This window comes from Carassius gibelio, chromosome A14 (assembly GCF_023724105.1).
Source record: "Carassius gibelio isolate Cgi1373 ecotype wild population from Czech Republic chromosome A14, carGib1.2-hapl.c, whole genome shotgun sequence".
In the NCBI taxonomy this organism is placed as follows: Eukaryota; Metazoa; Chordata; class Actinopteri; order Cypriniformes; family Cyprinidae; genus Carassius; species Carassius gibelio.
The window spans coordinates 1373644-1397824 of NC_068384.1; the positions used below are offsets into that span (position 1 = coordinate 1373644).

General features: G+C 37.2%; 1 protein-coding gene across 7 annotated transcripts in view; it reads left to right on the forward strand.

Moving 5' to 3' along the window:
• Positions 1–24181, forward strand: part of LOC128027186 (actin-binding LIM protein 3) — a 60929-nt gene that overhangs the window by 17813 nt on the left and 18935 nt on the right. For 5 of the 7 annotated variants that reach the window (XR_008186645.1, XR_008186647.1, XR_008186646.1 and 2 more), the window contains exons 3-10: positions 9505–9688; positions 14842–14957; positions 15710–15836; positions 16420–16513; positions 20067–20154; positions 21428–21486; positions 21582–21653; positions 23525–23680. Coding sequence is in view for 3 of the 7 variants with exons in the window: in XM_052614522.1 (XP_052470482.1) it covers positions 9505–9688; positions 14842–14957; positions 15710–15836; positions 16420–16513; positions 20067–20154; positions 21428–21486; positions 21582–21653; positions 23525–23680 (896 nt within the window). In the remaining 4 variants the exon portion in view is untranslated. The remainder of the gene's footprint in view (positions 1–9504; positions 9689–14841; positions 14958–15709; positions 15837–16419; positions 16514–20066; positions 20155–21427; positions 21487–21581; positions 21654–23524; positions 23681–24181) is intronic. The other 2 variants (XR_008186648.1, XM_052614524.1) reach the window with 1 other exon arrangement.

A 24181-nucleotide genomic window follows, 5' to 3' on the forward strand; every position in this document is an offset into this window, starting at 1 on the left:
CCTCCAGGCATATGCAGATCTCTTTCTATAATGACATGCTAGTCTCATCAACCTAATCGAATTTGAAAAAAATACTAGATTTTATATATATATATATATATATATATATATATATATATATATATATATATATATATATATATATATATATATATATATATATATATATATATATATATACTAGGGGTGTAACGGTACGCAAAAATCACAGTTCGGTACGTACCTCAGTTTTAAAGTCACGGTTCGGTTCATTTTCGGTATAAGGGAAAGAAATGCAAACATTAAACTGTAGGTTTTTATTACTATAAACTTTTTTTTACAATTTGTTTACACTTTTTTAAATACTTTTTAATAAAATATATATAAAATAAAAAAAATAATAAGAAATAAAATACTGCTGCAAAGTTCTCCACTAAATAAAACAATCTCAGTCTCAAACCAGTATCATATAATAAAAAATATCGAAAAATATAAATAAATAACTATGATTACAGTGCAGCATTACCAATCCCAGCTTGTAGGCCTGCTCATATTTAAAATATATATATATATACAGAAAACGCGAAGCAGCCGTCACACAACTGACACGCAGCAGAAACGCCACGCTCATGCCACGCAGCCAGTGTGTCACCGGCCTTTAGGATCAGGTGCAGGGCGGGATTTGCGCTGAACACGGAGACTTCCGCCACTTAATATGTTCGTTTGGATACACGAAAATGTAATTAATTTCAATCAGTACACACGTGCACCGTACCTAAAGCCCTGTACCGAAACGGTCTATTGCGAATACACGTACCGTTACACCCCTAACATATACAGATTGATACAAATTTAATTTGTTTGGCAAAATTAACTGAACTCAAACTATAGGTGTTTTGCATAAATGTAATTGTCAAACTGGTAAAGCAAACAAACATTTGGATAATCAAATGTGAGATGCTCTGAACTCGAGACTATTTTATTTGTGTATTATAAAGCAGCTGTGATGGTATATGTGTGGAGCCCCTGTTTTTCCGAGTTGTCAGCCGCTAGAGGAGGAAGACTGAGCAGGATGGGAGCTTCTCGTAACTATGGCAACATATACCCGTCCAATCATTAAGCCCATGCGATAGTTGCTGGGGAGACTTTCTCCCACAGATGAAAGGACAGTGGCAGTATTAGAGACTGAATTTCCTTTGTGTTTTCCTGAAGATCTAGATGAGGTGTCATGGATTAGCCTGGCACATGTCAAAACCCCAGACTGGAAATCGGGCCATCTATATTTATTATGAATAAAGTAATATGCATTTATTCTACAACCTGTGAATAAATATACATGTGACTTTGTGTTTGCCAAATGGCTCATGTCAGAGAAAATGTTAGTCTAAATCAATATAGATTAAAAGAGCTCAAACCAGTGAGGTTAAGCTTGGATTGGAGGAATGAATTTTGCCTGTCTTATTATACCTGAAAGGCTCCTGCATCATTAGGCATTTTTCAGAGAGGTTAGTGGGTTAATGAAAGCAGCTGAACAGCCTTCGAGTGAGACAGAAACAGAGTGTGACCTGCTGAAAACACTATATCACCCTGTTTAAATCAGATTTAGGGGTTGAACTGGAAGCAGGAATTCACTGAGTGCAGAGAAACTGTACGCTGATCGCAGTGATGTGGTTTTAACATTTTGGCAGCATGTGATAACCTCTATTTTTTTAATTGAGTAAAATGTCTGCTTTATTCAAGTTAAAGTAGTTAGGTTCTTTTTATGTCATATTTCTTTCTATATTATTAGATGTAGAATAACATCACGCTCTATGATGATATTTACTATACCATATACTGTACTACACTATATAGTATGCAGTACTATAAAATAATATAATGAATATTTATTAAATTAATATTTTAATATTTACTTCAATATTTGTAATATTTAATATAATTTTTATTGTATCAAATATTTTATTGTAAAAAGAGTTAGAAGGGGCTGTTTTGATAGATCACTCCTATTTTATTGGATAGTAATATAATGATCAAAATAAGCTTATAATGCTTTATATATTTATTTATTCAATGGGGTACAGTGACAGTTTATGTATACATATGGTTTAAATGTATATTGGTTGGATGTACAGAAGTGACATTAGCAGAATAATAATAATAAAAAAAACTGTAGATAACCAAAAGGTGGATTTTTGTGAATCTTTGTGGGTACAGCATTGTCATTAGTTACTGGATTTTTACTGATGCTTGGGAATATTAAATTATGCCTTAGATAGACTACAGAAGATAAGTACTTAAGGGAAAATGCCTAAGAGTTAATCTCACTTCTGAGGAAACCCCAGCTCCTTGTATGTATTTATCTGTTGTCAACATATGCATAATTTCATTGTTGTCATTCTCTTGATTCCTTGCTGTTACTCACTGATTCCACAAAAGACCATCTGGTTGCTCAGTGGAGGGCCCTGAGGGGACTAATCGCTTCCTCTTCTCTCACTAAACTCTCACTCCATCTTTCATTCAGTCAAAACAGCACATTAATTACAGTTGATGAGATTCCTATCAGCACCAGCAAGGTAGCACAGAAGCGATGCGGTTGGTAGAAAGAGGCACAGACAGGTGTGGGCAGAAAGAGAAGGGAACCATTGTCATAGACCAAGCATCATCTCCAAAACCATTTAGGTGAGATAACTGGCATAATCATTAATTGTACTTAAATAGCTGATGACAATGTAGTATAAAATGTATTATAGATCACTGTTTATATATACATTTAAATACTCACATACAATGAGTTCCAACTGTTTTTATTTTCCTTAGAAATAGCACACCAGGTTTAAATTATTTTTCGAATGTACATATCCAGATATTTCCTGATAGTCTCAGACTTTTGAACCCCACTAAAGTATAACTATTTAGGTTGCACTTTATTTTACAGTACGTGTACTAACATGTACTTATAGTGTACTTACCGTGTATTTATTAGTGGTGGGAGAAAAGCTCGATGCATCGATGCATCGATGCATCGCGATTCGTTATCTAACGATCCAGAAACGATTCTCAAAAATTCAGAATCGATTCTGTGTTCAATTCAAATGCGAGCGCTGTCAAGACTCACGTGACCAAACAAAAAAGATGGTGATGGACGACCGTTCATATGCTGGTGAATTCGCTTCGTTTAAGATAAAATGGACAAACTATGACCTGCACCATCTCATTTAAAATCGGATGTGTGGCAACATTTTGGATTTTCTGAAGACACCGAAGGTGTCGTTGATAAAAGCCATACTGTGTGCAAAGTCTGTAGCGCCAAATTCAAATATTTTGGCAACACGACTAACATGAAGAAACATATTACGTGGTTCCACTCAGAGCTGGAGAAACAGCATTCTCTTGCAATCACGAACACTCCCGGTTACATTCAAAGGACCCTGGATCAAGTAGCAAAGCTTCCACCAAATTCTGAAAAGGCAAAACGAATTACCCGATCAGTGGCGGGTTTTATTGCCAAAGATCTGCGCCCATACTACGTTGTGGAAAACCAAGGATTTCGCACGATGTTTCAGGTACTTGAGCCATGATACACTTTGCCCTCGTGTCGTTATTTTAGTGAGACGGCTGTCCCCGCACTCTACAGTGAGTGTAAAGATCACATCTTAGAATCCCTAATTCTCCCTGTCATACAAATGATTGTTCATTGCAATTGTATGGCTTACCATTCATTCAGAGTTTATTAATCCTGAAAATAACTTTGTTAATAAATTAAAAGTATTGAAAAAGAAATATTCATAATCATTTTTAATTTGGCAATACTGTCAAACAGATATTCTAACTATATACATAGTAACTCCAATTTTGGTTAAAATAAAAAGTTTAGAGTATTTTTTGCACAGCAGGATAATTAATTAAGAATCGTTAAAGGACAACAGTGACAGAAAGAGTGAGACTCACCTGTCACTGACTTACCTCGCCATGTGTTGAGGAACTAAATATGATAAAACGTAATTGTAACACTTGATGCAATAAAAAGAAAATCCTAGGAAAAAAAGGCTGGTGAGTTGAAGCATGGAGTAGTGGAGAAGGGGCAATAGGAGTGTACTGAGTTTTCCGGGGTACTGCAAAGTCCTAAAGAAGGGAATTTTAATTGCATCTGTTGGCTGCTGATAAATACATAATCAGTCATCCCTCCCGCTGGTCCTTTATCAGTTCTGTTTTAATGACCACAGTTCTGAGCAGTGAATGCCTGAACACAGTGAATAAAAGAGAGAGAGAGAGAGAGAGAGAGAGAGAGAGAGAGGATGAGACTCGGAAACAGTATATATAAATGACTTTCCCTGAACAAGCTAACATATCAGTTCTGCTGTATATATATAATTTTCTTTTAATTTTAAGAATATTGTGATTTAGAGCAGGTGTTTCTGATGTAAAGTACTCCATGATGATCAGCCAGAAGTCGTGGCCTAGTGGTTAGAGAATTGGACTCACAATTGAAGGGTTGTACAGTGCTCTCTCCACCCTCAATACTATGACTTAGATGCCCTTGAGCAAGGCACTCAAGGGCATCTAACCCCCAACTGCTCCCCGGGCGCCGCAGCATAAATGGCTGCCCACTGCTCCGGGTGTGTGTTCACAGTGTGTGTGTGTGTGTTCACTGCTCTGTGTGATTGCACTTCGGATGGGTTAAATGCAGAGCACAAATTCTGAGTATGGGTCACAATACTTGGCTGAATGTCACTTCACCTCACCTCAAATTGTTTAAATATTATTAGAAAAAAGTATCTGTATATACATTTACAGAGAAACGTAATCAATTGAAATGTTTATAAATTAAACTCCACATCTGTTTGTATTGTGTTTATCATAACTCCCTCAAATGACAAAACTTTTTTTCCCTCTCAAATTTGTTTTTGACAGACCCCATAGATCTTATTTTATCTTTATAATTTAACCATTTCACTTTTTATTAGTTTTTACAATACTTATAAAACTTGCTTTTTCTACTCCTCTCAAATATCATCTGAATAACTGAACGTCAGTAACAGTTTTTAGTGAAGCTAGCTGGTATTTAGGAGGGCTAAACTGGCTCTCCATGTGCTCCTAATTTAAACATGTACAGCAGTTACTCCAAGCCATCAAAACCCCTAGTCAGTTTCCACCAGCCCAAACAGACACACTCTACCTCAGAACAGGATCCTGAAGCCAACTTGAAGGATGCCACACAACACCAATTTGATATAGACTTTACTATGAGAGCTGACATTAGTCATGCCTTCCACATGACACAAAGATGATCTTCACATGTTGTCTAAAAGTGATTTGGACAGCCACACAAATAAGCAATCTCACACCTCAGGCGTTTTGTATGGGACCCTGCTGTCTCTAGGGCAACCGTGGAAGGTTTAGGTTTCCTATGGCAACTGTGAAAGAGGACATCCCTCCCAACAATCTCTCAGCCAATGAACTGCGGTTCTAAGTGCCATTTATCAGAACTGAAATGTTCTTCATTAATTACTTGACCACTCCATTAAAAGGCATTTAGATTTGTCTGACCGATCCATTTCGGCCAATCATAAATGCATTTGCTTAATTATATTTTGTTGTGATTTTTCTCATTCTTTCATGCTCATGGCACAATCCTATGGAAGTGGTGTGAGAGGGAAATAAATCTGCATTTTTAATTTCTCTATTTTATATAAGTGGTGTAGATACGTTGTTCTTGCATTCCACCAGTTAATCAGTCCATTGATAAAGAAATATATTAAATAAAGTCTCTGAATGTGCTCTCACAGTGCAGTCTGAATATTCGCAAGAACTTCATTACTCTATCTGGCCTTTCAGCGCCTCTGCAGGGACCAGCAGTGACCGGTTCATCTCTTTCTAAAAGGCCTCTGGTTATATTGTTCATGCTGAGCCTCGAAGAGCTCCATCATCCTCATCTATCCAGTTGAGCTCAGGATTATTGCCTTGTGGAAGTAGGCATGGCTCCAGAACAAATCACGGGCCCTCTGGGTCTTCATTCATGCCGTCTCACCCTCTTACCCTGTGCCCTCTCTCCATACCACGTGGCCCAGTGTGCATGTCTGTTTGCTATATCTCAGTGAAGAGCTGTCGGTTTGGGAACTCTATGAGCCAGCGGCATCATAGATGGGATAATGAGTCCTCATTTCACTAAGCAGCAGCTTTTCTCTGACATTCAGGCTTGAAATAGAGACAATTAAAGAAAAGTACCACTGGTGCACTTCTAACTTAATTGTTGTGTTTTTTTTTTTTTCGTTTAAATATTTTTCAGAAGAAAAAATACCTATTCAAGCTTGTGGCTTTCGCCTTAAGTGAGAGTAATGCTTATTCTTGTAAAAATCCTAATTTTTTGGGATTTCTTGGGACCAGAGTTCTTGTGGTGTTCCTGGTCAATTACTACATTTTCTATTTATTTTTGGAAATGAATGATCATAGGCCTCGTTGATCTAAGCTGATGCACCTCAGTTTTTGAGTGAACATTGCTAAAATGATTCACAAATAATGTTTCTCAAATAACTCAAAAAACTGAAGTGCATAAACTCAGAACAGTGACCTTTGACCAATCAGTCACCATAAAATAAACACAATATTACAACATACAATTGCATATGAGGCCGCAAATACACAAGCAAACTTCACTGTGATAGTCATTAAAGTGTAGATTCATTGTGGATGAGCTCATCCTGTAACATCGCTCTAAAACAGACACACAAAGATTTCCATTATTCTGTAGTAATGTTCTCATTATAATTTTATGTAGCCTATATCATGGGCACAGGTTGCACTTAACTCTATTTTCCTTTTCGAAGTGATTCCAATCATATTTCAAGCACTTCAAAACCACAGTGGTGAACAGTGCACATCTGAAGTGTTTCTGAAGGAAATTGTTTATGTGCTTTAATGTATCAGGCAAATTTTATTTGGTAGATAACGATAACAGTAAATATTATCATATATCAGCCGATACTGATATGGTGCCCAGTATATTGTATATATCAATTTCTTATATTGAACTACTGTTTTAAAAGAAACTATAGCTTATGATTTAAAAATATGAGTAGATTGTAACTTGACAGTTTCATAGCAACTTCCCCAATGAGATCCCACTCTGTGTTTTCTGCTGTCTCTTATTTGTTTGCTTCTGACTGCTTTATAGTGTTTGTTTCATCTGTCATGGTTTTTGTATTACAGTTCATGCTTTTTTGCATTTTTGAAGCAGAAATGTTAATACTGTCTGTCTCTGGAAGTTGTTTGAGTTGAAAAGGCCTTAAGAGTTTTTTTTTTTTTTTTTTTTCATTAGGCTTCAGATGTCATGTGTTCCAGAGTTCTCTCTGTAATTGCAGGGTTTCAATCCAGTTGGGCCATTTGAAGCAACATGCCATTGTTTTGTGGTTGTCTGAAATGTGGCTGCCTGGCACAGAGTCTTACTTAAACACACACACACACAGACATTCACAGCAGGGCTATAATTTCCCTGCACATGTGGTTACAATGCCAAAGACTCCAGATTTCTGTAGAAATCCCAGTTCTGTTGAAGCTGCTGGCCCACAGTGAAGATTTTTGCAGCAGTCCTAGTGCCCACTGGCGATATAATATTCTGATAAGTCTCTTGGCATCTTTTATTCTTTTACTCTGCCTCTATTCACAGATTCCTTTATAGAGTTAGGTTGTCATTCAGTTTCTGGAATGACGTACATCTTACCAGCAATATTCTTTTTATGACCTACCTAATCACAGTATTTGGCAATCTATAATTTAACATTATAATCTATCTATCTATCTATCTATCTATCTATCTATCTATCTATCTATCTATCTATCTATCTATCTATCTATCTATCTATCTATCTATCTATCTATCTATCTATCTATCTATCTATATACTGTGTGCGTGTGACTTAACATCTTAAAAGTGAACAAAAAACATTTGAGCATTTTTGAGCAAGTCTTTGGATCCGCTGCAAATATATTGTAAATTTGATATATTGCCCAGTTCTAGCAGCTATTCATAGTCACACCAGCAGCTCAATGACATAGTGATCGCATAATTCGGGACAGATGAGCGCTTTGATAAAGTCTTTTCACTCCTGCATTCTTATGTTTTCTTTCAGTCAGAGAGAGACGTTATCATAATCAGCGAGCATCAGATTCTATCTCCTAAGTTACCACCATTTGTCCTAATGACCTCAGCAGAACGTCCCTCATAGGAATATTTTCTTTCCTGTCTCCCCCTCGAACTCAGGACTTAGATGACATGTGAATGACTTAGGAGGATGTCTGACTTTGAATTAATGATTTACGGTACAGTGACGCATTTTGCAAAAGGCAATCATTGCCAATTCCACAAGCCAATAACAGCGGTCATTGCAAAGATGATGGATGCTGAGGGCTGAGAGACTGAGTGTGTGTGTGTGTATGATGTTGTAACAGTATGCCATATGAATTCTGCTGAGATCAGGGAGATTCACAGGCATGCTAGTATGTGATCTCTGGCATGCATGCTGAAACGGTCATGCTGCATGCAACGGTGTCACATCTCACCCGGGCTTCAGTTTGTTAAAGAGTTACATATAGCGGTCACAACATACTGTAAGAGTAAGTGGTCTGTAAGAACTGAAGGCACTGCCATATTGCTTTGTGTATGTGTGTTTTTGATGTTTTTGCTGTGAAGCTTTTAGGTCCAGCTGAAACAAAATGCTCAGGAAGTGTTTTTCCTCATTTATTCTAAAAGAATGATCCTCAGATTACTTTTAATTATTGCAGGAAGCCACACAGATCCTCATTCCATGACCACCTTGCAGGATCTATTTTATGTGGGGTGTGATTTTGAGATGTTTTTGCTTTCATATAAGTAAACTGAACTTAGTAAATCCCTTTCCTTGTGAAAAGAATTGAAATTCAGAACTTTTAAGTTTACGTGCGTCATTAATCTCTAATGAATTATGTTTGACCTTCTTTTGCTAATTTTCTAATTTTGCAATGATTGTACTGCGTCACTGTAAATTGTCACACTTCTCAGTATCAGGGTCATTTCAATATCATTTGGATTCTATTAATTTAACATTTTGTTAGCAAATTTATTTTAAGTAACAAGAACTGCTTTATGGTTTTAGTTTTAGTTAATTATCGTAACATTGCTCGGTATTACCCACAACAAACACTTCCAACTGAAAATGGCTGTTTATGTGTCACTTGTAATTCCAAGTCTATGATCAGCATCCCAAAAACTGAATTTTAAACAGAAACTTGTCGCACGAAAAATAAGGCCCTAATTTTGTCTAATTGGGTCTGTAGCTGTTTATTGTTACATCTGCTTGAAAGTAGCTTCAAAAAAAACGTATCACTTTGTGTACTATGTGGTGCTCATATAGGTATCACAAGTACAATCCTGGCTTGCAACATTCCTTGATACCATTTTTTTTCCCTCACTGTCATTTCCTGTACTGAAAAAACAAAAATGGAAAAATGATCTCATGTTGTTTCATCTTCCTTTCTATCTCTTTCTGCCAGTATGTGGCTGTGATTTGGCACATTCAGGATTCTTCCAGAAAAGTGGCGAGTACATCTGCACAGCAGACTACCAGCGCCTGTACGGCACAAAGTGTGACAGTTGTGAGGACTTTATCTCAGGGGAGGTGGTCTCTGCTCTGGGCCGCACATATCATCCACAGTGTTTCGTCTGCAGCATATGCAGGTGAGCCCTCTATACAGACTACTGAAATGTCATTATGGAAATAGACCCTTCAGACAGATTAAATGTGAGGAACGCTGGTGGGATGCTGGTAAATGATGCTCATTTACTAATGTGCTGATGACTGAATCTCATTTATTCACTCCCTGACAGCTATATGCACCCCCACACGTCTATATACTAAGCAATTATACTACAGTTAGTTTCGGTTCTAATTTGATCAGTCAAATGACATTTCAAGACTGCTTATATTTATATAATTTTCTTTGAAAGAAATTCAGGGTGTGTGATGGGTGAAAAGGTTTAGGCTTAAGGAATATCTTCAGTTTAATTGAATTAATAGGATTTGATGGACCATATGTAGAAAGGTAAAAGTAAACTTTGATTTCTTGTGCCACATTCTGTCTTATCAGCAGGGCAAAGTAGGACAGTGTTTTATATATAACCTCTTCTGTAGACATGCAGTGTCACGGTTTATATCTATCCATACGCCCAAAATTTACTTTTGTTGTTGTTGTTGTAAATTTACTTTACAAAATTTACTTGCCGTTAAGTCTTACCAGGTGTAAAATGTGTTGCATATATCAGTAATGATAGGAAGAGTAGATGGATAGATGAATGAATGAATGAATGATTGAATTAAAATATACTGAAAAGCAGTTTATGTGTGGTAAGTTTTATAGATAAACATTTATGGCCAAAATTTACATAATACAAAATTAGTTCTCACTGTACACTGAAATATGTCTTCATGATGCATGTAATTTTTTCCTTCATGTTTGAGTTGAGTGAAATATTCCACGTGCATTTCTAATCATCATTTATCTTTAGCAGATCATTTGTTTATCTTTAATTGATTTACTCATGTTGTTTAGTTCAGATATTAAAACAGCAGGGTCAAAGTATAGTTCTTGTGATTTAATGCATACATTATGTTTAATTTAATAACTTTAATGTACTTGTCAAAGCCATTCTTACTTGAATTTGCTGGTTGTAGGGTGTTTATTTTGGACCCTGTGTGTAGGCTTCTTCTCTTCTCTTGACTAAATTGCCCTGGAGAGTATAATACCACAAGTGGAGAAGGAGCGATCAATGAAGAACGAAGCAGGATATTGTAACATGAGTCAAGGCGGAAGAAAGCTGTGGTTTGGAGTTTAAAATATGCAATAATGCCCAGAAAGCAAGCAGCAAAGGGAAGAAAAGTGTAAATTGAGAAACTGCTGAGGCTAGAGATGAATATTTGCCTCACAGACTGAAAGGAGCAAATGAAGAGTAGTTAAATGCAGTGGTTGAAAACACCATCTCTTGTCTTTTATTTGTGGTCTTTTCAGACTGACTAGCAAGAAATTGAGAGGTACTGTAAGATATCCCTGCAGAGACACATTATATGTCTGGCCAACAATAAAAAAGTGTTATTTACCTCTATTTTTCTTTTTTTGTAGTAAAAAAAAATGGGTTTAATAGAACTGGATATTTTCTGCATTTACTGCTTTAGTGTTCACATTGGCAGGCTTCTTTTTTTTACATTACCTCTGCTCTCTTTTTCTCTCATATGCTTTTCCTCCCTTTTTTCTGTTCTTTGTTAAGCCTATGTGGACACACTTTGCTGGACTATAGTGCTGTGAGTTTTAGAGCTGCAACAAACGATTATTTTTTCTGTCGACTAATCTAACGATTATTTTTTCGATTAGTCGACTAATCTAATGATTATTTTTATTACAAGAAATAATTAATCTAATGTTCTTTTTTTAATTAGCTAATGAATCCTTTGGATAAAAAAATATAAGTACAACTTCTAATATTATATTTCAACCTTTATTCATTTTTTACTAGGGATGCTCCGATCACAGAGTCGTTGTTAACTGAGAAGATGCGCCAATGAACGCTGAAAATGAAGTGGATTTGCGCATCTTCTCTATTAACAACGGTTCTGTGTAGTAACAGCTGCTCTATGTGAAATCATGCACCTGATGGAATTAAACTCTGATTAGATAACCGGCTTTACTGACGAGATGCGCATTAACGATCGGCCGATCGTGATCGGAGCACCCCTATTTTTTACAGTATAAAATAATAAAGAGGCAAAAAAATTATTTTACTATGGTAAATATGAGTTTATGATAGCGTTTATAATTAAACCACTGTAGCCATAAATTTACAGTTGTCTGAGACGTCATGAAATGTTCTGTAGCATCACAAACCATAAAATGTAGTCAGGGTTCTGCTATGGTTTAGCATGGTTTCTGGAGCTGATTCGGGGTAGCTCTGTGGTTTGTGACCGTTGTCTCGCGGCCACTGTCTTTTAAGGGGCCATTCACATATCACTTCTTTTGCGCGCTCAAGTTCGTTATTTCCAATGTAGGCGCGCGATAAGCGTGATCATAATGGAAGTGACACGGTCGCGACGCTTAAAAACATCTAAACTTTTCAGAATGCCACAAGCGCAAGAGTATCAGACCTTAACTAGAAATTTGGTCACCAGATCACACGGTAACCAGTTAAACCGTAACACCGGAGAGCGCCAAGATGTTTTCCTCTGAGGTGCTTGCACATCGCAGTTGTGCTGCCGTGGTACACCATGTCGGTTTTGCAAAGGGAACAAAGGGCCATTTTATTTGTCCTCTGTTTAAAGTATTCCCATACTTTTGATAACAGTGGTCTCTGTTTTTGTGATAGAATGCAACTTTCTCCACTCCCAGTATGCCATAACGCGAGATGTAAATGCCAGTTGGGCTAGTAAATGGCCCAATGGGATGCTCTTGGCAGGAAGCACCTAAACATTTATCGGCCCAAACAAGAAGTAAACATTTGACAGGAGAGCTAGATTATGTTACATTTATTATTTAGACCATCTGTGTAGATTTAGTGGGCTATCATCAGAGTATTGCTGCCAATGATTATTCATAAGTCTAGTATAGCCCTTATATGTTGAAAATCGTTTTATTTCTGTATAGCATTCTGGACATTTAATTGATATTTTGAGGAACTGTTGCAGTTCACTGAGATGATGTCATGTTTCAGGCAGATGAAGATGATAACAAAAAAGGTTATTTATTTAATTAAATTCCAACGACAAAGAATATCTAAATAATTTAAGTGTGTAAGACAGAGTGCTACACACAAACAATACCAGACAAATGAAAGGTGAACAAAGAGGAACTTAAATACACAGTGACAATGCACTAAAGGGTGAACAGGTGTGCTGTTTAATGAGTGTCCATGGTAACTGATGACTGGCGGGAAAACTAGAACAAAGGACATAGGAAAGTGATGAGAAACAAATTAAAAGAACAATGAAACCATGATAATGAAACTAAAAGAGCATAATTGTTACAGATAAAGAGGGCTTCATTTTTTTAGCTTGAGGGCACAGGCTAATTTTGAGGTCCTGAAAGAGTTGCAAGATTGTGTTCGTGGACAGAATAAATGCAGCAAAACATGAAAACTCTACATTTTTAAAGAGCAGGAAGAGCTGCCAATGCTGTGTGTGTCTGGAGGGAGTGTGATGTGGCGGTAATGCCAAGGTCATGCAAAGACTGCACGGAAAGACACGCACAGAGCCTCATGAGGAAGCCCACACACTTTACACATATAAATATAGAATAAAGTAGGTTGTGTGAAAGAGGAGGAATAAAACACAGATAGAAAAAGAGAATAAAGGATATGCGAGTGTAAGATTAGATCCAGAGATCCTGCTCTCATTGGCATCAGCTATACTGAAACACTGCAGAAACTAAAGGAATTATTCCACCCATGTGTCTGACAAGGGCTCTGTAAGTGCTTCTGTTGTCTGCCCACTTACCCTGTCAACTTTCACTCTCGATTTCAAAGACATCTTTGTGTGTGGTCTCAGTAGTGGAGGAGTTAGTCATGCCATACTTCACATAGCCCAGTGAATAGTGTGTTGGTGTGCGTTTATGTGAGAAAGTGTGAGATTTCTTATAAATCTTCTTTCTATGTTAAAACTGATCAATGTTAACAGTGACAGAAGTCATGCATGACCTGTTTTTAAAGGACCTGTTCAGTAATCATGTAAAGTGGCAGCGCCTGTGCTCCTCTAAGGTCATGGTTCAATGTAAATGGATTGTTTTATAATTGTTGCATTAGTAGAGGAATTGACTACTGTAATAGGATTTGTCTCGTGGTTTAGGAGCTTCCAGTCATGCTGATTACTGAGCAGATAAAGCAGTGCTGTGGACACAAAGGATTACGCAAGCTATCATGAGACATGCGGACATGTGTGCTGAAGAGACACATGCATTTATTAAAGCATAATCTACTCTTGTGTATACAGTGGAACATGGCGTCATTCGGGGTTTGCAGAGGTCTTTGGTACAAGATTTGACCATAATGTTGAGGAAGAGCCTGAAGACCATATACAATGAATTTCCATGCTGGTCCAGGTTGGATTATCCTGGAGTATCTGGTGGCAAAACTAATATGGGGAGGGATCCCACATTGTCCACATTGCCCCTTGTTATCCCCCATCACTCAAAAATGTCAAGTCATTATGTGATGTGAGACACTTATTTCAGTGGTGTTTGTGGCTTCAGTGTGTCTGAAGGGAAGACAGTGTGCTTAGGTATAGCTGGGCCGTCATTACTGGTCTCTGTTTAATGCTTGTGGGTAATGTGGCCTTCCTCAACTCAGTTTGGGGTTAAATGTTACTTGAACTCTGTCATGCCTTCGCTCATCTGCTGCCTTAGGTTATTAGTAAATCCTTATTTGGTTGGCTTCCATTACCATACTTGTCAATGAACATACCGATTTTTCAATATAAGACATTTACACTACAGTACAAACATTTAGGGTCAGTAAGATTTCTAAGGAATTGTTTATGCTCACCTAGACCTCATTAATTTGATTAAAATACAGTAAAAACAGTAATATTACAATTTAAAATACCAAAACCTTAATTTTGCTATTTCTGTTGTCCTTTTAGATATTTAGTGTGTGTAGGTCAGGATTGCATTTATTGTGAGGACCTGCCAACACTTTTCTCTACTATGTAATTTAGCCTTCTTTGTAAGTATTCTGAATTTATTTGAGTGGATCATTTTTTTATTTGGACTGTACTAATTTAAGGCTTTGGTTTACGTATGTGTGGTACTAAGTTTAATAGCATGTTGTATATCTGTCTGTCTTTCCCTCTCTAGGAAACCTTTTCCAATTGGGGACAGAGTGACATTCAGTGGTAAAGAATGTGTCTGTCAGCACTGTTCCCTCAAACTGGTTAATTCCAATGAGCCAGTCAAAATCCATGGGCCCAGCCGTAAGTCTCATCCTTCAGTTTAAACATTTTCCTATTCATTTGCATGACATGAGGCCCACATGTTTGTGTGTTCATGTAGATTAGTACCAGCCAAGGGTCCTAACAAATAAAAAGGGCTGGATAAATAAGTAGAGTAAATCGTATATACTATAAGTATTTTGCCAAATCTGCCACGCAAAAGTTGAGTGTGTGGGTGTGTGTGTGCTTGGTTACCAACAGTCTCCATACCTTCTTTTATGTTCTTCAAAGCAAAGCAAAAGGTTTTTTTCAAATGACTTCCCAAAAGTTACTATATAACAAGAATGAGCTGTCTTCTGTTTCTCTTAAACGCTTGTAATCACAGCTGCTACAGGGAAAAGGAGGAAAGAAACTGTTGGAATTTAAGAGTGAAAGCATACTTTAACATCTGTCTCTGTGTAAAGATTTAGCTGATAGATTGTGAAGGTGAACTGAAGAAAGCCGTGCTCTGTGTCACAGTGCAAATACTCTAAACATAGCTGAACTTCTTCCAAATAAAAACAAATGATGCACTGACCTTTCTGTGCTCAAAATCCTGTTACGGTCATACATCATTTGCTGGCCTAGACAGCTCAACTGTGTATTTCTGCTAACTTAACGTCAATACTGATTTATTGATTTGTGTTTCATGTGTTTTTTTATAAGCCTGTCAAGGCCGACTGGACACAGGAAAGACTTTTTTATCCTTAAGTCCATTATATAACCTCTCTTCTTTTCCTCATGGCTCTTTTTAGACTGTGCAGGTTGTAAGGAGGAGATTAAACAGGGTCAGTCTCTGCTGGCATTAGAGAAACAGTGGCACGTCAGCTGCTTCAGGTGTCAGACCTGCGGCCTGGTCCTGACGGGAGAGTACATCAGCAAGTGAGTGAACACTCCTTCTGTTGACCTGCTGGCATTCTTTCAACCATGCATTTTGTTGCACAAAGCAGCCTGTTTTATTGTGTTTGGAACCAGATTAACTCTGCAATATTTTACACATTTGCTTCCAGTAATAGGTATTCGTATCATTGGTATATGTAGATATAAAATGTGTTGATATATATAAAGTTCAATTTAGAATCAGAAATTTGTGTGGACACTTTTCACTGTATATATATTACCGTTCAAAAGTCATGTGACGCGAGTAATGGTGTTAAAATAGTAATTTTAAATTGTAATAATATTTCACAGTATACTATATTTTTGATCAAATAAATGCAGATTTGTAAGACATTAAAAGTCTTATGGCCCCTCAACTTTTGAATGGTAATGTGTATGTATATATATTTGATTTACTGATAAGAAGGTGCTCATGTTAAGGACTTTAGTGAGAATAATGAAAATAATAATAGAGTCACAAAGGTCATGGTTTTTCTGGTTTTGCAAAACCTAAGCACCTGTTTTTTTTATTTTTGGTATCAGTATAAGAATGTGTTAAGTCATGTGAACCTTAATTTGCATGCAGAGACGGGGTTCCTTACTGTGAGTCGGACTACCATGCCCAGTTTGGGATAAAGTGTGAAACATGCAACAGATACATCAGTGGACGTGTGCTGGAGGTGAGTCTATATCCCACCACAGGACCAGTGTCCAATGTACCCCCCACCCCAGACCTTCAGCCCAGGAACCCCCAATACAGAAAAGTTAAATCTGCCTATTATAACATCTTATTGATCAAAGTGATAGTGAAGACATTTGTAAAGCAGTTCTTGCTGTTCTTTTGAACTTTCTATTTATCATAAATGACTGAAAAAAAAATCTATCAGGGTTTTACAAAAATACTGTTTTCAACAATGATGAAAATAATAAGAGACTTTAAAAACATAAAGAAATCCGCAAATTGACCCCAAACTTTTGAATGGTAGTGTAGTGTTATTTGTTAGAAATGTAATGCAAGTTTCATTCTTGTCCACAGACCACCTGTGATACCTTTACGGACTCCATGTAGAGAAACTGAACCTGAGCAATTTACTCATTACTTATTCACATACTACAGACTGTAGCTCTTTGTGATGAGTGACTCGTCTTTGATTGCTATTGACTCTGAATTACCTCAGAAATATGCTGAAGAGACAGTGATTACGTTGAGTAACACCTGAAAAGAACATGAATTGATCCATTAAGCAGGCAGCAAGCCTCCATCATAAAAAGATCAAGGTCTAAATATAAGGAGATGGATGAAGAAGTCTAGACAGACAGGGGAATAAAACTACCATTTGAAGCTCTCTTCCCTCAGAAATACACACTTTTTTCTCTCTCAGTCAGTACAATTCACCATTTATAGTTAACAGATGGCAAAAGAATACACCTTTGAGAGACTAGTATGTTCCAATATGGAGCGATAATTGTTCAGACTCTTTACCACTGTTTCAATGGGTAGTTACTGAGAGAATGAGTGATCGAGCTAATGAAGAGCCAGTGGGTTGCCCTGTCTTAAGTTTTTCTCCCCTGTGGCTTGTCCTAATATTCTGGCCTTAGACGCTACATAAGCAAGTATGATTATTTTGGCAGGTACCCCTGGCACCCTTTCTTTTGTTGACTTGCTATTTTCATACACTTCCGAGTAGGGTTGTGGAGTCATGGAGAGAGAGACAGAGAACGTGAGAGACTTTGAGTAATGTGACGGTCGCAGGGGAAGAGAAACATGATGAGGTAGTTTACACACAAATAAGAAAGGAGATAATTTGCCAGCCGAGCGTTTCAGAGTTGATGAAGCTTAATGCTAATGCACATGCGTTTGAGTGAGATGTGTGTGTACTCTCACACACAAACTCGTTCCTGTCGCTCTGTTTGCTCTCATCCCAGTCTGAGTGGCTGGTGAGAAGTGCTCCGTGTTCCAGCAAGAGCTCAAGTCAGGTTATTTATAGCTAGTGGGACACAAGCTGATTTATCTTTATCTGCCTATTTGATTTGCACTCATTCCCCCTAGGAGACACCTAGTGATACCACATGCCTCTGAGCGTTTAGAAGCTGACAGCTCGCTGGTTCCCGGAGCAATGACTGCACACGCTATGTCTCTAGCTCATGGCCTTCTTTCGCCACCTGCTCTGTGCCTCATCTCCACTAACCCCCTTTCTTCTCTGGGCTTCCTAATGAGACAACATTTGGTGTATTTGCAGTGTTTGTCTATAAATAGCAACTGTCATACTAGTCTAAGGCACCGTTTACACTAGTGAGTTTTCGTTTTAAAACGCATAACTTTTGATACGGTTACACCTATCGTTTACACTATTTACACTACTCCGGCATTTTCCACGTGAGAGAACGGAGACTTTTTAAAATGCTGCTGACCCCGTTTTAGTTCGAAAACTCCGGGGTTGCATTTTAGTGTAAACGGACTAAAACAAAGACTTGAAAAAATGATTGTGTGGCTGCCCACGTGATCTCTGCATATCCTTGACGACCATGTAACCATATAATGTCTCATAGTGTGTCGCTATTTCCGGCCACCTTGTGATCATTAGTTACTTGGAGTAACAAAGATCCTCATCATCTGTCCACACAAATACATCCTTGCTTTACCTTGCTTTTTGACTAGCAACTATGTTTACACTGTTATGTGCATGACCAGTGTGCATGAATGGTCATGTGACATGCGTTTTTGGTTACGTAGTGTAGATGGAGATCGTTTCTGAAGCGCAGCTGAAACACCAGTGTAAACACGGATCGTTTTAAATCTAAAATGCCGTTTTAAAACGAAAATGCACTAGTGTAAACTGGGCCTAATTACTTACATTTTACATACATAATGGAAAGATTTTTTTTTTTTGGTCTTCGTTCTTCTAATGTAGATTGTTCCAAACAAATTTACAAAAGAATATTTTGTTGTGCCTTTGAGCAGTTCAGACAATTAAGTGTTTTTAAACAGATAATTTGAGTGAATGATTCAAATTACTCACTGAAGACAGTCGCGTTGTGTACCTGAATGAGTAAGTGTTTTGAATGAATTGTTTGAGTGACTGATTTAATGACTCATTCATTGAAACAGTTACATGATTCATTGTTAAATGAATCAATTTTAAATTAATCAGTTGAGTGAATGATTCAGCCGTTTTATTCCTTACAAATGAACCAGTTTTGTATGAATCAGTTTAGTAAGTGACTAAATGGTTGAGTGACACATTCAGGAAGACAGTCATATGTTTTTTTCCTGAACGAGTGAATATTTTTAATGAATCATTTGAGTGGCTGATTCAATGACTCATTCGTGAACAAAGACACGTCTCGTTCTCAGTGAATCAGTGTTTTGAACAAACTGTTTTAGTGGCTCATTCAGTGAAAAATTCCAGTTTATTAGTCTTGATCTGAGCCAAGTGATTAAATGATTCATTGTCTTGTTTACAAAGACAGTCACATGTGTTGTTTGGATTTGAATCAGTCATTTGAGTGAAAGATTAAACAATTGAGTGATTCATTCATAAACACATTCTGTGTAGTTCCTGAATGAATCTGTATTTTTGAGCGAATCAACTGGGTGAATAATTCCAATGACTCACTTATAAAGTCACTCGTCACCACCTACCAGTGTAACAATGTAAAATACAAACTGTGAGGTTAAGTTAGTTTTGTATAATTTTAATTATAATACATGAATGCCTTTTTACACCGTTCACTTAGGGGACATTTCTGTTCAATCTAATGTGTCCCCTTTCCTCAACTAGAACCTTTAACTATCAGTGTAAATATATATATATATATATATATATATATATATATATATATATATATATATATATATATATATATATATATATATATATATATATATATATATATATATATATATATATATATATATATATAAATTAACTGGCCTAGGGGAACAATTCTCTCAATTACTGATTCTTGGCACTGAAGAATCTATAAATACGTAAGCTTTAAATGTGTGTACGGTGAGCCAGAGAGTCATTAAACGTCTGTAGAGCTGAAATGAGTCTTGAGCAGTATTAAAACAGCAGAGGAGTGCTCTGTTGCTTAATATGGAGGATACTATTGAAACAAATATATGTTTACTGTGTTTATTGTACTCTTGATAATGGGTTTTACAGGTGAAGCATTTATGTGCTTTTACATGTCTTATTCTTCTGTTTGTCCCTGTCTTTCTCTGTCCAGGCTGGAGGGAAGCACTACCACCCGACTTGTGCTCGCTGTGCCAGGTGTCAGATGGTGTTTATAGAAGGAGAGGAGATGTATCTCACAGGTGAGGAGAGGTTACAGAGGCCAACAGCCGCCACTTTCCATGAATAGGGTCCAAAGTAGGGCTCTGAAACTCTTCCAAATAAGGAAGTGATTTTCTTGTCTTTCTCAACAAATGGTCAGTGAAAGGAAGTTGCTTAACTTTTTAGAAAATAGTGATTGTAAACCTCAAGTGGTCGAACTACAAACTATTTAAGCGGTTTTGTTTTTTTATTCATTTTCTAAGAGCTTTGGAATTACTAAAAAGTGGAAATGTCTAACTGTAGTTTAAGGTTTTGTAACAATGAACATTAAAAATATAAATATATAATTTAATATAAAATATATAATATATAAAGTGAAAGATGTTTTCTGAAACGAATGAGAGATACTTTTATTTTTATTTTTATTTTTGATTAAACTAAGTTCCTCAAACAGAATTATCAAATTGTACTTTATTTAATAATGTTTTTGTTTAGAAAAAATAATTGAGATACTCATTCACAAGCTCATCCTTGTGACAGCAGATGAGCAGCACTTTGCTAATAAAAGCGCTCTTTGTATAATATTCCATGACAATCTATCAATATTAGCTTCATTATCAGACCATCATGAACAATTTGCAAGATTCATGAGGGAGACTTATATGAAGACTTATATGAACAAACTAATCTTGATCCATCTTAATGCCCCATTCAGTAGATTTCCTCTGTGAAACTGTGATCGTTCGTATGACTTCTAGTGCCAGCGGCTGGTGGACATTAGAATGCACCGCAGGTCTTTCTCTGTGTTTGTCTGTTCCGTTTCACATTCAGCACTGAGATGTGTAAGTGTGTTACAGGCTAGCGAACACGTCTCAAGATAAATGCATTTAAAAGTCAGCAGAGCCGGCCGTCAGCACATTACTATGATGCAAAAAGAGAGAGGTACGTAGGGAACAAGAGTGGGAGAGAATGAGCCAGGCAGAGACAGAGCATCAAATTAAAAAACCCATCAATTTGAAATTGAAATGCACTCTGGCCTTTCTTCTCATGGAGTCTTTACATTAAATGTATTTGCCTTAGCTTGAGCTCTGCTTCCAAATCTCAAACTCACCACTGAGGTCAGGAGTAATGTGATTGGCAGGTAGGTCTAAGATGCCAGACTGAATACAATTTACAATAAAAATATCATAGTGCAAGTCCATCAGGGACATTTTCTTCAAAAAAGGACATAAAGCCAGTGCCAACTCAAAAACATATGCTGGATTTTATGCGCTATATCTAATGTTCTCCTCTTTGTTTGGCTCTGTTTCTCAGGTTCAGAGGTGTGGCATCCCGTGTGCAAACAAGCATCTCGAGCAGAGAGGAAACTCAGAGTAAATGTGTTTTTTTTTTTTTGAGTTACACAAAATGCTTGCAGATCTCACTCTGAAGCTCTTCTGTTTTCTTATTTTGTATTCTTGTTTGACAGCTCAGGCGCACATCAGAAACCTCCATCTCTCCACCAGGCTCTAGCATTAGTTCACCTAGCAGAGTCATCTGTGTAAGTAGCCATTCACTGTCCAGCTCGAATGAAAATGACACATCTGCAAATAATACAAAATCAGAACATTTGATTTTTCAATTATGATCATTTTTGTCATTGTTTTGACATAATGTGTTCATGTACAAGTACAAGTTAAAGGGACAGTTCACCCAAAAATGAAAATTCAGTCATATTTTATTCACTGTCATGTTGATCCAAACCTATTTGACTGTATTTCTTTTTTGGAACACAAAAACACCATACAGTTATGACCAAATTACACATTATATAAATAATGACATAATGTCAGTTTGAATGAACTGCTATTTTATTGTTACAATGTAGAAGTAAAAGTTTGGGTCAGTAAGTTTTTTTGTTTTGTTTTTTTTTTTGAGAGAGAGAGAGAGAGAGAGAGAGAGAGAGAGAGAGAGAATACTTGATCTTAAAAGTTTCAGTAAAAACTTGTATAATGTTACAAAAGTTTCCTATTTCAAATAAGAGACTTCTTTCAAAACCATTCAAAAATCTTGGTAACCCCAAAAATTGGTAGTGTAAAGTGCCATGAAGATTCCTGTGTTTTCTCAACTAGTACATCATGGCACTTGAAAGGTACAGGTTTGATTTTCAGTGAATGCATGAACTGATAAAATGTATAGATTGGATGCACTGAAGGTTACTTTGGATTAAAGCGTCTGTCAAATGCATAAATGTAAGTATTATTGGCCATCCCAAGATGGATGACTCTCGTGCTTGAGTTCATTGGCTTGTTCATAATGTGTTTGCGCTCGTTCTGCAGTGGTGCAGTCATTAACATCACATGTGGAATTAAAGGCCGGCTCGAGTGTGTAACCTTTGTGCAGTGAGTGTGTGATTGATGTATTCATAAGGCATTGTAAGCATATGCACTGTCAAGCCCTGCAGCTGCTAAAGGTCAAGCGTGAGACCGTGTACATGTATGTGATTCATATAGAAATGAAACCCTTCAAATACTATCTGGGATAATTGGTAACTTCAGTTTGCATGTTAACTTTATACTTAGCCAACAAAAATGATGTCATAAACAGCCTATCAAATCCACTTTGACATTTATATTTATGTGCTATATATAGTTTCAATCATGAGCTCAATTGTATTCTAACGGCTCTTGCTTAAAGGGGGGATGAAATGCTCGTTTTCACTCAATATCCTGTTAATCTTGAGTACCTATAGAGTAGTACTGCATCTTTCATAACTCCAAAAAGTCTTTAGTTTTATTATATTCATAAGAGAAAGATAGTCTTTACAGATTTTTCCTGGAAAAACACGACCGACTGGAGGCGTGACGTGTGGGCGGAGCTAAAGAATCACGAGCGCCAGTAGGCTTTTGCGTTGAGAGCATGTGGAAGCTGTGACATCACCGTGAGGGAAAAACCATCATCCAAAACAAACCATGGTTTACAGTCAGATTCAGCCGTTTATTTATGATCCAGAATCAGTGAATCGCTCTGATCAGTGAAATGTCTTTGCTCAGCCTCGCTATACGGGAGCGCGCGCTCTTCCGGCAGAAGTGCCCTTACGACCCATATAAGGAAATTCTGCTCCATCTAACGTCACACAGAGCCATACTCGAAAAAAAACTTTCCGAAACTTGTGACAAACCGGAATGTATTTTGGGAACAAAAATACTCCTTCAAATGTACAACTTAATTTTTTAAACTTTGTCCATGTTTAGCATGGGAATCCAACTCTTTAACAGTGTAAAAAACTCAGTATACGCCAACTAAGCTTATTCTTAAACTTAATTGTGTTGTTAATGTTGTCGTCGCCTGTAATCATTGCTGTTTTTGCAGGCCTTGTCATTGCATTTGACGTATGAGTGTGTTTATCTGTCATGTGTCCCTCCTCCTCAGGCTAAAATGGAAAACGAGATCCTTGATTACAAAGACTTGGCAGCACTACCTAAAGTTAAAGCCATTTATGAAGTGCAGAGGCCAGACTTCTGGTCCTATGAGCCCAGTCACAGATACAGTTCCGATGACAAGCTAGAGCGTCTCAGCTATGGGGAGGTACTGCCCTAGAGTACCACTAGAGCCACTCTGGGTCAACCTAGCATGTCTCCCCCTGTTACCGGATCTACTGTCATAGTCCTAGCCCTAGCCGAGCTTAGCTTTGAGTTTCTCATCTATGTTGCATCCGTTGGCTGGCTGTATGCATTTGTTTGCTGAAGCACTATGTTGTGACTTCCTCCCACTATTAATAGTGAATATGAGTGCTTTTGGTTGAGCCACCTTGCTTTAGTTTGCTTTTGGCAAGCTCTCTGAAAAATGTTAGCGATTTGTGTGATGTGGCTAAAAAGGACAGTTCACCCAAAAATGTGCAATTCTATAATTTACTCCCCCTCATATTGTTTTAAACCTGTATGATGTTTGAGGAACACAAAAGATGTTTAACAGAATGTCGATGCTGCTCTGGTTTTTAATTTGAAGCAAACGGTGACCACAAGCAGCTTAATAATTTTGTTTGTGGTAGATAGAAGAAAAATCATAGAGTTTTAAATGACATGAGAC